Consider the following 18,802-nt stretch of genomic DNA (forward strand, 5'->3'; position numbering starts at 1 on the left):
GCTTCCCTCTCCGCCCTCCTCTTCAGAGCATTTAACATAACCCTTGTTCATAGCTCACCGGTAAAGGAGGAAACGCAGCATCACCCTCTCCTTCAACTTCATAGAAAGTTATTGTTTCTTCTGGTCCTTGCGGCTCCTCTCCAGGCCCTGCTACAAACCCATACTGACATTCCTTGTTCACACCCTGTATCTGGCAGCGGCTACGGCTGTAGGAGCTTCAAAAACAAGAAAGGAGGTTAAGAATCACCACGGTCTGCACTTTCACCTTGCTTTCCTTACTCACTTGCAACTCTTCTCCCATTTGGACAGGCACAAGAAACCCATTGTTTGACACTGTGCCATTAACAGCCAACTCAACCCCGCCACGTACCACATTCTCCCCACCTGTTTTAGAGCAACTTCTGGAAAGAGGTTTATAGTCACTTACCAGGGCCTGCAGGAGAAATTGTCATAGCTCTGATAGCATCTCTTTCCTGGACTGGGGCACAATGCTATTTGAGGACCAACCATGTTGTGCCTGTTTATAAATCGGGCAGATCCCCTAAGTTTAAAGGGGAAAAGGTGCAACTACCAGCAAGTGTCTCTGAGATGGAACTCACTTGTAGTTTTACCTGTTCAACAGCACAAACTCTTTCCTAACTAGACTGAAGCAAGGATGAACAGAAAACAAGTAGTGACCTCAGATTTTCAAGGCTTCATACCTTGGCACCCCAAATCCACGGTTGTGGCTCTGAGGATGACAGTGTTCGTAACGTGCCACGTTTCCACCACCCTGGGAGCAGTGAACTGGTGCAGGGTGCTCCTCATTACTGCCAAAGATAACTTCCCCCCATACTCCCTGCCACAAGGGTAGAAGTAGCTGTAGCTGCTGTACATGATCCAGTGGCAACGCAAGTCAAACAACTCATTCCCAGAACATTTCTGCTCCAGTCTGAGCACTACACATGAGGACAAGCTGCATATTGCTATCAAGAGGACAAGCACATGGCATAACCAAATTTTCTTTTACAGCCCTAATCAGTATCTCAACTCAGGAGGGAAACTAACTGTAGGAGACAAGGGGAGAAGGGACCTGCCATGACTTTCCACCTTCTGAAAAGAAATTTCTAGCAGAACACTTGGCATTGATGGCTAAAGGTGGTGAGGGGGGAACCCAAAGCAGAGACCTCCAACTCCCATGCAAATTCAAATTCAGGGACAACTGTCCCTCTTCTAAACATGAAAGCAAGAAAGCAGCAGGGAAGTTATAACTACAATTAAGTCACTTTAAGCCACAGCAAATGATGGCTTTTTTTATTAAGCTTTTTAACATTTGTCTTAGGTAGATCAGAAAAAAAAAATACTGGGAAGGGAAGATGCAAGTGGAAATTTAAGACACCCAAAGTCCACAGCTGTAGTATGTGCACTCTACCTGGCCTCCCTATAGAAAGGGGAGATACTACAACTGGCTGAACTGCTGTTTGTGGGGGAACTGCTGTTGCAACACTGGCTGGAGTGGAGGCATCAGAACTTGAAGAGAAGCCTGTAGCTGGAGCAGCATAAACACCTGCTGAGGTTGAGACTGCTGCAGAGTTCACCATCACCTGGTAAAGTCAGAGCATTCAGCACACTGCCTCTATAAAGAAGTAAAAGATTTGTTAAATAAGTGTCATCACTGGTTTTCAGCGCCTCTGGAACTGAGATGGCACAAGCTGCACTTGTCCCCTCGTTTATTATCCCAGGACAGGGTTCTGCCACCTTGACACCCCAGGGCTGCGGACAGGACCCAGCTCACACCCGCTTCTTTTTGATTTTGCATGTACAGTACAAGTTTCTATCAAGGACAGAGCCATCTGAAAGAATTGCTGTTTATGTGCATGAACTATTGAATGTTTCCTTCCTAAAAAGTTACCAAAAACACAGCTAGAGCTTCCCACTGCACTTCATTCTCATGCTGAAAGCTTTTGCTATAATTCTTTCTCACAGAAGGCTGGAGCAGCCTTCTCCCACACATGAAAACTACAGTTCTTTGGCCCAGGCTGTGGGATGACTAATTGCCAGGAACATAACCTGCCAGTGACAAATGACCACTCATTTTCATGTGTTCAATGCTTTTATTTTGTGCTGTCAGTGCAAATTAAACACCAAGACTACCACCATTTTTGCAACAGCTTTCACAAAACAAATCTTACAAACATACAGCAATATACAACAGATCGAAACAGTATTCTTATGCTTTCAAGAGTCATGAAGCCTATGCAGAATGAAATGAGAAGAAATACAGCTATTATAAATGTGACGAGTAGTGGTGAAGAAGTTTTGTTTTGCGAAATCTGAGAAAGCCAACCTATTTCACATATTTTCATCCTCTAATGACCCTGTGCCCAATTTTTACCCATAGTTGTAATGTCAGCCTATTTCAGTGCTTAAACACGAACCGCATGTCTAAGCATTCCAGTGCAAACCCTTAGAGGTACATGATGCAACATTCTTTTAGCAATAGTATGTTTTCACATATACTTTATGTAGTCAAATTCAAGTTTTGTGTTCCCTGCACTATAGTTTGTGTATACTCTTTTCCTATGCTTTCCTAATTGACCAAAACATCATCTTGTCAACTATCACTAACATAACCTAAAAATGACATTTGAAAGCAGTTTAACCAACTGACCCAGCCCATTAAGTGTAACATTTACAAAACAATATTAACGTATAGTTGACAAATAAGAAACAAGAGAAAGCAAAGGTAAGAAGTGAGCTCACAGCTCAGCTCCCAGATTTACATTCCTTGAGGCACATCATGAGGCGCAGGGTTAGGTGAGGCAATATAGCTGACTTGGTGCAGTGGCCCAGAACTTACAGCATTAGCAATTTGTGGAGAATTTCCATACGGTGGATTTACTGGATGCCAGGTACTAACATAGCGATAGGCAGGTACTAAAGAATCAAACCCAGGAAGAGATTGCTGGCTGAAGGGGTCTGACATGACTGGGTAATACACTGGCCCGTAGGACAGGGGTGGAGGCTCTGCATTTTGGAAGTTACCTTAAAAACAGAATACACACACTTACCATATTTTACCATACCTATGGGCTTTTTATACAGACTTTCATCACCATGAACACAGCATTGTTTTGGTGACCAAAATGGAAAAATCCATTTACATGACAGTTTTATGCCCATGTATGTCCCTCCTAACAGGACCCAAAATTATTTTGACCCCTCTAAGTTAGACTAGAGGGCAACTTTCCCATCTTCTCACTAAACCCTGTTCAAGAACTGCTTAGCAGCAATCTTCATTGGAGTGGCAGCTTCTTCAAGAGGAACTCAGGTAGAGAGCTAATATGTTCTTCCCTTATTTGATCGCTGATTGTATGACGTTAATCTATGCAAAAGAACCACCCTAGCTGAACAGGCTAAAGCATTATCAGAGCAATAAGCCTGTTTGCCTCTGAGCAAATTTTGTTATGATGCACTCCTTTCCAACACTGACCATTTGCCCTGTTCCATAGATTTTAATGAGCTATGTATCTGACCTTTTGGACATCTTTTTTCTCATTTAATACAGTTCTCCTATTTAACACCAAGTGTATCTACAAGCTTGTTACAAAGCTGCTAGGTAATGCTAAGTTTTGCTGTAAATTTTACGCACAGTAGGACACAGCTACCAATAAGGGCTACTCGGGAGGTAACAGCTCAGCATGTTGAGCCTAACGCCAAGGTCTGCAGCATCTCCCTTTTAAAAATTCTTATGGAACAGAAGTACCAATGCCCAGTGCTTGCCAAACTCAACTATCTCCTTTAGTTTAAGTACAGGCATTCTGTTTTGATACAACTATTTGTTATCAGTGAGCAAAGATGTTCCTTCACAGTTTTAGAAAAAAGTTACCCCAAGTTAAAGGTAGTATACCTAATACGGGCCTAGAAAGGATTACTACTTCCTTTTCATGGCTTTAGAAAGCCCTTGACACATTGGTGGCTGAACCAGTGGCTCTGACATACTTTAAGTAGTATCACAGATAGCAGAGGAACTTGGGATAACCCCTTCCAAAGCTTTATGCCCTCCCAGCCTCATGCTTCCTACAAGACCGCAAAGCCACAGGCAAGAGTAGTCATGCTCTGAAAACCTATTCCCTCACTTCTCATTAGTTGGTTACAGGTTCTTATACTCAGATACTCACCATTTGCAGGTGCTTCCAAGGGAACCTGGTGGACTTCCATTCGCCCAGCATCAGTGTAGAGCTGAGGTGCTGCCTGATCTAGGACAGGGGCTGGCTCAGCGTATGATGGGTAAGCTTCCACAGGTGAGGGTGGCAGCACTGGCTGTACATACATCATGGGAGGCCAACAGCTCTGATGATAATACTTTGAGAAAAGGAAAATAAAAATACAAGGTCATGCATACAGCCACATACTCTTCATCCCTCTTCCAAATCACTAGTAGTTTCAGATCTACCATTAGGAAGAATTGCACTTTTTCCTTCCCAACCCCTTAAAATACTCCACACACTAGAAAAACCCAATACTGCCTACCAGAAAAGATATGGCAATCCCCACAGCAATAGCCATCTCAGTTTCATATCACTGTCACATCAGAAATCTTTACAGAGAAAGAAGATTCCCACTTATCGACTCTTGTATTCAAAAAGATTTTTCCTGTTTCTTCCAATGAATAAAGTGACATGACTACTTTTAATTCCCTGAGCAGCAGTGCTGACCTGCCCATGACTGCTGGCTCAGACAGACAACTCTTCAGCAGAGCAAGAGTTCCCAGAACACAGAGAAATGGTGCTAACCAGTCGGAACCCAGCTAACAAGTCCTACAAGACTCAAACCCCTCAAAACTCTCTCAGTGGTCTTTGACATCTTGTCCGAGTCCATAAATTTTCTTAATAGCAGCTTAGGTTCCTCTCCTTATATTCAGAGAAAGAACAGTATTTATCCACCATCCTTCACAAAAACAAACAAAAACCTAACAACAACAAAAACAACCACACCCCACAAACTACCACCACAACCCAAAGTAAATCAACCAACCATACATACTAGTGTGCTTCACATCTTGAGTTAGAACTTCACTTCCTGAGCTCTACGTTAATCTCCACCAAGCAAGCCTATACATATTAATAGTCAAGTGCACAGGATGTGCATTTAGCACGCTTGGAAGTCTTAAACACATCAGTACATTTGTCAAGAAAAACAGCACCTTTTAAAATTAGTATAGTAACTTGCCTGTACAAGCACTTACTTGCAATCCCAGATTAAAATAATACCACAAGACTTTTGTATCTGAAATTAAAGGACATGACATTAAAGAGCAGAAAAATAGAAACCAAGAAGCAAAAGAAACTTACATACATTAGGAACATTTTAAGTTGCTCTTACTCAATGAATAAAAGTATTTTAGTACTACTTTTTTTTAAAAAGATTTGAGGGTAAAGAATACATCATGAATATAAATAGTTGTTAAAACTAGTTTATCTTTTTAAGGTAATCCAGTTAATATATTTGTGCAATAGTAAAGCATTTGTCTGACCAACATATTATCTGACTTCAATGATTACATTAGCTCTAATTTTGGTTTATCCATCTTGATTATTCAAGTGATAACTGTCAGCATTGTTACAAGTCTTCACTGTCTAAGCAACTACGACTTAAGCAATTCTGGCTTCCTATTAAGGCAGGGATTTTAGAGAAAAAAGTATTTTATCAAATAAGAAATTGCCTAAGAGCCCCTAAATTAAGTTGACCACTAAAAGCACGCCCTCCCTTCCTGACTACAGAAAAGAGAAATGGTTTGGAAGCAGGCAGACAGCAGGAGCAGCCTTCTCAGACATCAGTGACAATTCATCCCCAATGTACACACATCACATAGACAGAATGTACGTACTGCAAATACCTGCACTGGGCTGGCATGAGAAACAACAGGTCAACCCCAGGGAGACTCCACATGGCTTCTGGCCAGTGTTAAGTCTGGCTCTGCCATCATCTCCATCTTCAGAGCTTTGCTAAGCAATGACCACAGATACACACCAACGGGGACAACACATGCAGCAATCCTAAGACCTTCTGACCGTGTTTTGGGAGTCCCCCCCAGCTGTTATATCAAGTCAGAAATTGGAGGGAGGGGGAAGGAATAGGAATGTTTCCTTCCTTGCCCCTCCTCACAAGGGTACTCAGTTTCCTGCTTTCTTGCAAGTAGCCTGTTACTTTTCTTGCAAGTAGTCTTCTACTTCTGTCTTCCATGTGTCAAATAATTTGCTTCAAAGCAAATACATGATACGCTGAGAAGCAATCCCAGATTGTGGAGGAACTTTGAAACCACTCTCAAAGAACAACAGGGTTTTGAACTTGGAAACACATTTCAAACTGACCAAAACCAGTGAAGCAGTTTTCAACCTTTGAGACTCGCCATTGAAAGCAAAAAAGCACATGTTTTAATCGTATGATGCAGTTCTGGAACTGTGCGTGAGAAAAATTGTTGATTTATCAAATACAGATTTGTTTTAAAGACTCAGGAAGACCAAGTTACCTATTCCACAGCAGTAGGCTTGTATGTGCATGCATGCACACACAGACTTCGCTTTAAAACTGCTGGGAGCTGAAAAGGAAAGCAGGGAGACAACTGAAAAGGAGCGAGCCACTAAGGGCTTTAACTGAGCAGCACCTCCAGAGTAACCACATACATCATCTTCCTACCACCACTGCTTCCCCCAGACGAGGTCTTGGCTCTGCACTGCTCCCGTCCAGCCACCCACCACACACACCTTCCCAGCCCCATGTTGTCTTTTGCCACAGGTAGGCACAGCACCAGAAATGCAAACCTCAGTATTGAAATACACAAGGGTTTGTTCCCCTGTTGCTGTTGCCAATTCTCAACTCTTTCACTGTTCAGCATATTTGATCAGTGCAACAATCCACACAGCTATTTTAGGAAGTGCACACAGATCCTTCCTCACATCTAACAGCTGTAAGCTTCCTTCTGAAAAGGCTGGTGATACAGCTGTGACACTGACCATAGCCAGTAAAACATCACAAATAACACCAAGGCCCACATAAGTGCCAATTTCTTAGTATCTAGCTGAAACTGCATCTACATTTGGAACTTTGTTTTTAAAAAAAAAAAAAACAAAACAGAAAACCTGACTTTGTTCTTCAATTGTTTATGCAAATCTATGCAAAACAAGCATAAGAACTGAATGTGACAGCTGCTTCATAGCAGTCATAAAAGTACAAAGGAAGAGCTGGGAGACTGAAGTGACAAACTGATACTGGAAATACTGGCATCTGTGGAATGCTGGAACAGAAGCCAGTACAGTAGGAGACCAGTTTTGATTCCTCTTTTAGATATCTGGAAGTCAAATCTTCAATAAACATGACTACCTTATGAAGCAAAAGCTAAGCCAAAAAAAGTAACTACTCTGACATGAAAATATAAAGACCATGTTGACTATTGATAAAAAAAAATCTCATCTTAAAATGTATTAGGACAAAAGCCATAGTAAAATTTTTATTGTGCTGACTGGATGCTTTGGTCAATCCTGAGCACTACTGCAGTCTCCGCAACACAGCAATATTGAGCAGTCTTTCATCAACAGCTCGTTCAATTATAAGGGAGCAAGCATAGGCAGGACACCTAAGGTCACCATGTTAATAAACACGTTTTATAAGCCCTAAACTCCATTAAAAAGAAGATCCAAGAGATATTGAAAAGTGGAACAGAGTGCAGATGTACCAACAGAGAGAGGCACACGGCAGGTCTTCCTCCCAAGTCCAGGACTTCAGTCTGTTGACAAGTCACCCTCCCAATCTATACCAGGCCTGCAAGTATCTTTAGCAAAGCGCACAGAACTCTAGGTCAAGCGTACCCACATACATTACACTGCACTACTCCAAAGCTTCTGGATTTCACATAGGTTACACTACAGCAGTATGCAATGCCTTACTGACTAGCAATCTTAAAATCCTGAAATAAATTTCTAGTCTATGCCAAGAAGTACATGGCCAGTATTATGTGGAGTGACTCAGCTGAAGAACTACAGGCAGATCTGAAGAGGCTGCTAATCCACATCCACTCCAGATTCTTGTCAGCACACTTAACACCCAATTCTCCCAAGTGCTGAAAGCCTCAGTTAAGGGCATTCAACTAAAGCTGAAAACCATTAACCCTGATGTCTGCATAGTATCCTCTAGAGTGACACCAGTGTAGCAGGGGAGTGGGAAACAGAGTATTCAAGATTAACACAACCAAGAACTGACAGCACCTGCAAGAGAGCTGACCTACCGCAGAACACATTAGCAGTACCTGTGAAAGCAGCAGCCCTTTGAGCCCTGCCACAGTGGCTTGGAACACGCCTTTTTCCAGAGCAACTTCTGACAAGACAAGCATGTTACATGCTAAACGCAACTGAAAATCCAGAGCATTTCAGCCCAACATTGTTCTGCAACCTGCCAGATGTAGCTACCTGAACTGTAGACATCAAGAGTAGCTCTATCTTATCTGAAATTAGCCCTCTAGGATTAGCACATTGAGGAAAGTCCCACACAGGGACAACAAAGCTACTTTAGATAGCAACACATTGAATCAAGAATGGAAACAATTTGCCTTACCAAAATATTTTATGTTCCATCTTGAAGTAATAGATTTTGCCATATAACCCAAAAGTTTTACATTCTGATGCAATAAAAGCTACAACTGCCATATACCTGTAATAGAGATAGTCACAAAAAGGAAGAAATCAAATCAGACAGTTATAGAGAAACTACGCTTTTCAAGACAGTGCAAAAAGGAACACTCAGATTTCACAGAGCCTATATACACGCAGCCAGTTCTTTTCCTCACTCACCCCTGAACTAAATGCTCCTCTCTGCACCAACAGAGAACATGGGAGATTCAGGAATTTGAACTGAAGGTAAGAAGTCTGATAAAATCACATCACCTGCTGTTATCCATAGACTGCTATTACAACAAGCCAGCTACGATACAGACTTCCAACGTATCCAGTGTACAGGGTCATATTTTAAAAGTCAATGCACTCCAGTGTGCAGAGATATATCCACTACTTGAACAAGAAAAACCATAAGGCGCCAGCCAGTTTTGCACTGCTGCTCTTCAGAGCAGACTATGGCTTCCCTCTAGCTTGGCCTCACTGCTGCCAAACCCGGCTCCCCCCACGCTCCCTGCCAGCAAGGGCAGAAATAGCTGAAGCTGTGCCAACACAGGGAACCATAACTCAACTCCAGCCTATATCCAGAGCATTTCTGCTGCAGTCTGAGCACTACACATTAGGACAAGCTCCATCTTGCTATCCAGAGCACAAGAACACTGAATAACCAAGCTTTCTTTCACAGCCCTTCTAAATTTTTAACCCTTAGTGCAGTTTGAGCCAGTGCATTGTCAAAAATCTGAGCAAAGGGACACACAGGGTAGAGCATTTTCCTATAGCTGTCCAAAACTGCACCACAACTAACAATCCTTATCAACTAAGACAAGACATGGCATCACAAAATAGTTTTGTCCACCTCTTGAAATGCGTGCAGTGATGCAACAGTGGCATGCTTGGGCCTCACAGCATTTCCCACCTAGAGAAAAAGAAGTTACATAGCACAACAGCAAGCAGTACTGCTATTCCTGTAGCTAAGAGGCACTTGGCTTGCAGTAAGGACACCGGACAGCTTGATCTTTGGGTTATTAAACAAAGCTCTCTAAATTACAGACTCTATTCATGCCTTGTGTGCCATAAACATGACAGGTGGAGAGGATCACAGTCATCACAGCCACCACAGATAAATTAATAACAACAAAAAAATCGTATGTATATGACTGTTGCACTGCTTACCAAGCATGGCTGTCTGACACAACCTTGCGTGGCACGCTGATACATTCTAAAAGCAAGCTGACTAAAGATTATGATTTCCAAAATGAAGCCCAAATTCAGCTGATAAAGCTGAAAGCCGTTTCTGAGCTGCTCTGCTGGTAGGTACTACATCGGTCTTTGCACTCTTGTAGCTCAATAGCTAAAAAGTACCTTAAACACTGTCATAACTGATGACAGTATATGAAAAGGTTAAGCACCGAAGGAAGATGACCTTACACTTTATCCCCACTTTATGATACTACAGAATGACATTCTGAAGCCTTACAGAAAAACACCACAATATCCCACTGAACTGTGCAACAGCAGGGCTTCACAGACACAGTTGTTTTTGTTTTGTCTTTTTAAATCAGTTATCAGAAAAATGATTACTCCACCAAGAGCCAGTATAGAGGCCACATACCCTCCCCCTTGGTATTAATTTCTTTAGGATGCTGTCAAAAGCTGCAGTAATCACCTATTTCAGTCAGATATGAACTTGCTATTCAGAACCAGATATTAAAACATTCTTAGCATAAGTATTTGTAATATTATTCCTCACTCCCTGTGAGCTGCAAAGCGCCATTTTTCTCACTATAGGTATTAAGTTTCCATGGAGAAGATAAGTCAGAAGTGTGCTGAAGAGCAGCAGCAGTAAAAGCACAAAATACCATCTTTACCTCGAGGCAGATCACTGCCACTGGGATCACAAGAGTAAGGTGGAAGAATGGCACCAGCTTCTCCCACCTCGCTGACTGGAGGAAGAGGAGTTGAGTAAACTGGGAATGGCACTGAAGAAACTACTACAATTAAGAAGGAAACAAAAGTCAAATTGGCAATGGCAGGTCAAATGAACAAGATGCTAAGTTATTCAATTAAGTACGCATCACTTGGTCATCTCAGTGCCCCTCAATACAAGATTCAAAGTCCTGTTTAATAACCACTTTAAAAGAAGCCCAGAAGAAATTTTAAAACCAGATGACAAGGTTCCAGTCTCACAAGCCTTAACCATATTGTCTCTCTGCAAGCTTCATATTCCATTTGCAGACAGCTCAGAGAACTGTGCTGACCAAACTTCCATGCAGAACAGAAAAAAAAACCAACAGACCAAGGAGGAAAAAGGAGAAGGGAGACAGAACTGAGCAGAATTGAAGGTGGAGGTTTTTTTGGATGCCAAATGAAGAGTTACAGAAGACATGAAAAGTCCTCTTTATCAGAAGGGAAAAATATGTTTTTCTTAACAGACTTTTCCCAAGAACAAGGTAAACACAGCATTTCAGGTGGTAAGTGCACCACGTGACAAACCACAAATTTGATCTCCTTGTGCAGGAGCCAACTGAACACAAAACAAATCGGATATTTATGTGGATCTTGAACCATCACAGCCAGTGTCTCTGTTGAAAGGGATAGTGAAGTCCCAGCACAAATATCTCGAGGAAAATTAATGGTATGAAATGGGGAGAAGGGACCCGCCATGACTTTCCGCCTTCTGAAAAGAAATTTCTAGCAGAACACTTGGCATTGATGGCTAAAGGTGGTGAGGGGAGAACCCAAAGCAGAGACCTCCAACTCCCACTCAAATTCAAATTCAGGGACAACTGTCCCTCTTCTAAACATGAAAGCAAGAAAGCAGCAGGGAAGTTATAACTACTATTAAGTCACTTTAAGCCACAGCAAATGATGACTTTTTTTATTAAGCTTTTTAACATTTGTCTTAGGTAGATCAGAAAAAAAAAATAATGGGAAGGGAAGATGCAAGTGGAAATTTAAGACACCCAAAGTCCACAGCTGTAGTATGTGCACTCTACCTGGCCTCCCTATAGAAAGGGGAGATACTACAACTGGCTGAACTGCTGTTTGTGGGGGAACTGCTGTTGCAACACTGGCTGGAGTGGAGGCATCAGAACTTGAAGAGAAGCCTGTAGCTGGAGCAGCATAAACACCTGCTGAGGTTGAGACTGCTGCAGAGTTCACCATCACCTGGAAAAGAGTCAGAGCATTCAGTATACTGCTACAAAAATATCACTTAGCTCAAAAATTCTCACTTCACAAAATGCATTTTGGAAGTCCTAGCTGCAAAGGCTTGAAAATACCAGTTTAGAGTTGCAGACATCTGCAAGGCATCTTCTTACCCTTCTAGTTTGCTTGTATTTACAGGGAATTGTATTAAATGCTACAAGATGCTGTAAGGGGTAGGTACGGGGACCCCATAAACTGACCCATACCAAACAGAGTGGTCACCTCTTCAGAGGGCTGCTGCAATAAAGTACTAGATACTACCTTCTGAGGATAGCTGAAGGAAGCCACTCCATCTTGAGGTGACACAGAGACCGGCCCTTCTTCCTGAAGGGATTCCAAAGCAGAGTATGGTCCATTTAAGAGGTAAAAAAAGTCACAAGGCAGACACACAGAACCCCTTAATAAAAAATATTTATGGACTATGCACACACATAGAGGATCTTTTGTAACTTGAGCAAAAGCAGTTTTATTCTGACACGCACAGGACTGACTTTCACATCCACTGTAGACCAGAAAGTGACTAAAGATTCAGTTTCAGATGAAAAAGAAAACATTTCAAAGTCAGTTCTATCAGAGGTGAGATCTCTCCAGTCCCACAACGGAGGAATACTACTAACTGGAATAGGACTTGAAGTACTGTCTGGAGCAGAAAAAGAAGAAACGAACACTCAAATACAAATTCTGTCTTTGCAAAGGGAAAGGTGAAATATCATTAACATACCTAGTACAATCCAGACTGTACCTGCAGACTCAGATAAAAACCTCACCATTTAGGGAGGAAAAGGGGGGTGAACATATAAATGAAACCATAATTCTGTGCTTCCAAAATAAGTCTCTGACTTACTACATTAAGCCTGCATCCAAAGACAGTTTCTGTAAAGAACGCCAAACACTTCAAAGATTCCTAATATGAACAGACAGTGACAAAAGCTTACCAAGTTTGCTGTAGGTTCTGCTGAACTAAATACTGTTGCAGTTTCACAGTCAGGATCTGGAGGGCATCAGCAAAATAAATTGAAAAAAGTCACGTTAAACCTAATCCTTCAGAAACTTATAAAAAGACCATCGCGAATGCATTACATTCACCAATTGTTCTATCAGCATAGACTAAAGTTTTACTTACCTGGAGGTGCGTAGATATATTCTTCATGACATTTCCCTACAGGGGACAGAATAGGAAGCTTTGATTAAAGGGAAAAAAAAAAGCTTAAAAGTTAGCACAATTACATTTCAGTGCATCCACTAACAAGCTGCTTTCAGTATCATCTTGTTTAGAGCACAAAAGGGAGAGAAACACTCAAGATCTGCTTATTTTGTTATTTCACCAAGTATCAGGGTTGCCATTACCACGCAATGTTAAGCAGCAACTTGGCTTGCTACGGACCTACACAGTCACAAAGGTGATGGCTAGCAAGCTTAAACAGAAGTGACACCTTTCTATCAGACAAGGAAGAACAGTAAAGTGCTCAGATGCACATTCAAAGATCAAAATAAACAGGTATTTAGGAGATGTAAGAAACCTGCTTTAACAAACAAAAGCACTCTCAAGGTCTAAACCTGTTTTTTTCCTTTTCACTCACTAATCCTTTAAGAACTCACCATTTTCACTTGTTTCTTCTTCCTCCTCTGAGGAATTCAGGGTTTGCTTGTTCAATGGAACAGAGTTTGGGCCTCTCCTTGGTACCCAAAATCCTGCTGGGCCATGGACAACAGGAGCAGGGCTACCCTGGCTCTAAAAAGCAAAGTCAGAAGTGTGCATTTAGAAAAAGTTTAAAGATTTTCCATGTTCTACACACACACACAGTAGAAATAGGCTGGCAGACCAAACCTGCTGCAACAGCAACTAACTACAATTGCCATTTGTGTGTCCATTCCCATGCACCTTGATGGCCACAAAACAGCTGCAGACACATTTATTTCCTTTACCTTTTGTTCTGTCTATCATACTTAAAATAATCTATTTTTTAAGACCTACCTGGAGCACTCCCACCACACCCTCAGCAGATCAGTTCATCCAAATGCTTCCATTATCACGGAAACATGTTCTCTTTAGTCACAATTAGTAAAACCCACACGTGGCTGGTGGCATAGACACCACTGCCTGCACTAACTTGACCTATGCAGGCAAAGCCTCTTTCAGAGAGCAGCATCCCATCCAGGTTTCCCACAGGACTCTAAACACTTCACACATCTTTTGTCTTTGCATTGAACTGAGTCCTTAGCTGCACTACAAATTAAAACAGAGAGTTCTCTAAAGCAGGAATAGATTGAGACATTCAAGCAAAGGAAGTTGATTCACTCTTTTGTGATGGCTAAGGTGACAAAATTCTCCTCAGAAGACATGGTGACTATGAGACCAATAAAGTGCTCAGAGAGGCTTGTGAGCTTTCCCAGGTTGAAGCAGAAGTGGTAACTCAGAAGATTCTCCCACCAGGCCTCCAGTAAGATGGCAGTTTCCTGCGAGACGCATCTTTCCCCAGGAAATGTTACATTCCTTTACTAAACAAGACAAGGAAGAGACAGAAAAGGCTTTGGCATCGACAAGAACAAAGTCACTGAACAAACATGAAAAACTGTTAATTAGGAGCTGCAGGTATCTGCTTTCACAAAGGAGAGGAAAAGCTAGTAAGCTGAATTGATTTCATGTCAAAAAAGGAAGTGTAGGATTATCTGTCCTTATTCCTTGACACACAAGGAGGAAAATCAAAGCAAAGATTACAGATCCAGAACACGAGGAGAAGTTAAAAACTGGCTGCTGCTGAAACAGCCCTGAGCAGGTATCCTCTCTCATTTAAACAGAAGCCTAACATTTGTTAAGTTCACTGTTTGACACAGTAAAAAGAAACTCAAGCCTACCATGTTCTGTTGGTTTGTTTTCAAGATCTGCTTTTCTATTCAGGAACCTAAATATCAACTGATTTTTGTAGCATATCCACCTTTGTACTAAGCTTAGATTACAAATAAAAGAAAAGCATTTATTTTAAAGTCTAAGAATACACGGTGCTACTTTATCTACAACCCCACAGAAAGCCTGGTTTAGGAGAAAATTCCAAAAAATTTCATTTCTGCAGCAGAAGAAACTGCTTCAGGAACAACATGTGAGCCCAAACCACTGCAACTATGAATTCAAAAGAAAAACCCAGACTATTGCTATACAGTTTCTGAATACAGTTACACAAATGATAAATTACAGTGTTGCAAACAAGTCAAAAGCTTCTTCCCACAATCTTTAAAGCGAGACAGACAACCACACCAGGAAGGGATTTCTGGTTTGTTTTCAAACTGCAATAGAAAGGAGAAACATGGCCCTACTTCTATGAAAATACACTAAAGAGAAAATAAGTGCTGCCAGGGAAGGGACAGAGAGAAAAGGAAACACTGAAAAAACCGAGGCTCCCAGGAGCTTCTACAGGATCTAGGCTAATTTATCTAGGCTCATTTCAGCCTTCCCTTCTCAAGAACACATTCACTGCCAAAGCTTAGTCCAAGAAAAAATTAAGGAAAAGTGCTGAGGTATGTTTAGGTAAAAAAGCACTGCACATTTGCACAGCTTCCCTCTCCGCCCTCCTCTTCAGAGCATTTAACACACCCCTTGTTCATAACTCACCGATAAAGGAGGAAACGCAGCATCACCCTCTCCTTCAACTTCATAGAAAGTTATTGTTTCTTCTGGTCCTTGCGGCTCCTCTCCAGGCCCTGCTACAAACCCATACTGACATTCCTTGTTCACACCCTGTATCTGGCGGCGGCTACGGCTGTAGGAGCTTCAAAAACAAGAAAGGAGGTTAAGAATCACCACTGCCTGCACTTTCACCTTGCTTTCCTTACTCACTTGCAACTCTTCTCCCATTTGGACAGGCACAAGACACCCATTGTTTGACACTGTGCCATTAACAGCCAACTCAACCCCCCACCTGTTTTAGAGCAACTTCTGGAAAGAGGTTTATAGTCACTTACCAGGGCCTGCAGGAGAAATTGTCATAGCTCTGATAGCATCTCTTTCCTGGACTGGGGCACAATGCTATTTGAGGACCAACCATGTTGTGCCTGTTTATAAATCGGGCAGATCCCCTAAGTTTAAAGGGGAAAAGGTGCAATTACCAGCAAGTGTCTCTGAGATGGAACTCACTTGTAGTTTTACCTGTTCAACAGCACAAACTCTTTCCTAACTAGACTGAAGCAAGGATGAACAGAAAACAAGTAGTGACCTCAGATTTTCAAGGCTTCATACCTTGGCACCCCAAATCCACGGTTGTGGCTCTGAGGAGGATTCTGAGGATGACAGTGTTCGTAAGGTGCCACGTTTCCACCACCCTGGGAGCAGTGAACCGGAGAGCGCCCTGAAGGAACACTGTGCTGTAGCCGGGGTGGAAGAACTGGCTGACCCCTGGTATAAGTCACAGTCATAAAGACTTCCTTTCCACGAACTTTCTTAAGCATTCTCTTCCGTGTTTTCATATCCATTTCTGCAGTTTCAGTTGAGGACAGAAAAAAGAGATATTTACACCTTAAATAGCTCATTCTCTTTATCATTTGGGAAGAGTCAGTATTTGGATACACGGAAAAGACACAGCCAGTGGCCTGTCCCAGAAAATGTGTATTTAAACTTTTTACCCTTATTTTGAAAGCTCAAGCAGGCATTCTAAGTTACATGCAGAATACAACCAACTCACACGTGAATACCTTTCCAACTTCAGCTAACCAAACCGCTACTCTCAGTGTTTAAAGTCTTTTTATGAACGCTGCATTTATTTATTGCGAAAAAAAAAATCCAAATCAAACAAATACGATCAGTAATTCATTAGCTGGGGAAGCCCTAATCCATCCATGCATCACAGCCAAGGCCAAATCAGACAAGCTCTTTGGTTCACAGACTTGGTTTTGATATGTGCTTCTCAAGCGCCAGTTTTTTCCTGGCTAATTTTGAGCAATCCCAACTTCGCTACATATTTTCAATGGATTTTCTCTTTTGCAAAGGCAAATTCATACCTCTGTCTGAAGCTCACTTTGCATCAAACTCTTGCAGTGACCACATTTTATATCGCAGGCTTAACTGAGTTACTTCCCACATCAAAAGACTGCTACTGTCAAAACTGTCATAAGCATCTCCCCAACTCCCCCTGGGCCCCCAGGGAAGGAATGCTTGTGGAAACCTTGTACAAACCTATTCCTGAGAAGTGTCCACCTGATATTTTATGATAGGTTCCTCCTTTTCGGCTGGGAACCACATTCCAAGCAAGGACAGGTGCCACTTGTGTCACTGGTTTTAAGTTTGCCAAAGGAACTGTATGCCTACACACAGAACACTGATGTTAGCAGTGCCACAAGGATACACTGAGCAGAACTGCACAACAACATTAAGCTGAGGCAACACTAAGAAGAAAATAGAAAAATCCACAAAGTTAAGAGTGTAGGGAGCTTGCAGAAACAACAAAAACCCAACCCGTTTCTCTGACAACAAGTACATGTTACTGATACTTGTTTATTAAAACAGGCAAGCTAGGATTTAGCCTCAACACTATTGACTGCCTGGGTCAAGTCTTCCTGCCCTGCACTTGTACACCTCCAGAGGTACACCTGAAAGTATTTGACAACACAGGATTTTTGCAATATGTCATCAAGCTGAGTACTTGGTTTGGAAAAGGGTGAATGCCTTGAACAGTAAAAGCGGAAAAAGTGATTAGACTCAAGAGACGTGCCAATTATTTAATTGAGTATAACATAAAAACTCCAGAGAAACCAAATGGCAGAGGGTAGTTTGCTATCCCTGAATTAAGCCCAACTGCAAAGATCACTTCCACATTCCACAGAAGAAAGAGCAGCAAGATTCCACAGAAAGCATTACAATAATGATTTTGGTCATTAGAAACCCAAGAAAAAGAATCTCCTGCAACGTTATATTTGAAGAATGAGAGCCAACAAGGAAGCAAAGCCTCACTTTATTATATTTAAAAGCCCACATTATCTCTTCAAAGTACCTTAACAATCCTACTCTAAACATCTCTGAATATATAAACTCAACCAGAAAGAGTTCAAACACGAAGCCATCACCAGACTGCTTACTTTTCTGCCAGCTCCTCAACGAATACAGTCAACGTGCTGCCATCCTGTCCGACTTCCTGGATATGAGCATTGTAATACTTACCTCCAGGCTCCAGACGTACCTGCAGAGAGAACAAGAGAAGCTCTAAAAGAGCCAAACTGTATCAAGGGATTCAAAATACTGTCTACAAACCACTATCAGCAAAGGCTGCTCCCAGCTGATCCTACATTACAGAGCTGGCCCAAGAGTCTCAAATATTTCTTCAAAATAGCAGGCAAAATAAAGAGCACTGTACTAACTCCAGGGAGGAAGGAGGAAAAAGCAAAAAAGGCAGTCTTGTGAGTGACCGAGACATAAGAAAATACCTGCTTTCTAACTTACTTTTATACACTGTGCCAAGCAGGTAAGATCCGAGGAAGACCACTATTTAAGAACTTCAGAAGAATATAAGATAAAATAGGAAATTGGAAAGCTCTGTTCAACTAGAAAAAAGCCACTGAGCACTACCTCAGTGATTAAAAAGAGCACCCTCACTACCAACATCGGGATACAAAGAAAGCTGACCTTCCTTTCGGCATTCCCTGGCCACGTCATGCTACCGCTCCCTTTTTAGCTCTTTCCTTTCTATTTTATGGAAATATTTGCTGCCTTACTGTTGAGAAGCAGAAGGCTGTCTAGAGTTATAGCTGACCCCCAGAGAAAATCTAATAGACAATGACCTCAAATTCACACTCTGTGCATTTTGAGGTCTCAGTCTGGAACTTCCACATTCATAGAATGTGTATCACTGGTTCGTAATCAATTTCCAAGCAGCTTTTCCTTCAAAGTACCCAACATTTAAACATACATTTTTCAAAAGAAATGAAGTTTAAAAGTCAGATTAATAGCTACAAGGAAGAGAATGAGA

The 18,802-nt window shown here is 41.8% G+C and overlaps 1 protein-coding gene across 1 annotated transcript in view; it reads right to left on the minus strand.

Annotated features, from left to right (window-relative positions):
* Window positions 1-2,073: 2,073 nt before the first annotated feature.
* ALG13 (ALG13 UDP-N-acetylglucosaminyltransferase subunit) overlaps window positions 2,074-18,802 on the minus strand; it is a 30,167-nt gene continuing 13,438 nt past the window's right edge. The window contains exons 15-28 of the mRNA XM_065077464.1: window positions 17,916-18,016; window positions 17,017-17,144; window positions 16,084-16,318; window positions 15,810-15,923; window positions 15,460-15,616; window positions 13,452-13,584; window positions 12,976-13,011; window positions 12,788-12,843; window positions 12,114-12,176; window positions 11,642-11,813; window positions 10,514-10,636; window positions 5,228-5,268; window positions 4,161-4,344; window positions 2,074-3,024 (exon numbers count right to left, since the gene is read on the minus strand). Of these exons, the coding sequence (XP_064933536.1) occupies window positions 2,759-3,024; window positions 4,161-4,344; window positions 5,228-5,268; window positions 10,514-10,636; window positions 11,642-11,813; window positions 12,114-12,176; window positions 12,788-12,843; window positions 12,976-13,011; window positions 13,452-13,584; window positions 15,460-15,616; window positions 15,810-15,923; window positions 16,084-16,318; window positions 17,017-17,144; window positions 17,916-18,016 (1,809 nt within the window). The 3' untranslated portion in view covers window positions 2,074-2,758. The remainder of the gene's footprint in view (window positions 3,025-4,160; window positions 4,345-5,227; window positions 5,269-10,513; window positions 10,637-11,641; window positions 11,814-12,113; window positions 12,177-12,787; window positions 12,844-12,975; window positions 13,012-13,451; window positions 13,585-15,459; window positions 15,617-15,809; window positions 15,924-16,083; window positions 16,319-17,016; window positions 17,145-17,915; window positions 18,017-18,802) is intronic.

This window comes from Columba livia, chromosome 12, assembly GCF_036013475.1.
Source record: "Columba livia isolate bColLiv1 breed racing homer chromosome 12, bColLiv1.pat.W.v2, whole genome shotgun sequence".
In the NCBI taxonomy this organism is placed as follows: Eukaryota; Metazoa; Chordata; class Aves; order Columbiformes; family Columbidae; genus Columba; species Columba livia.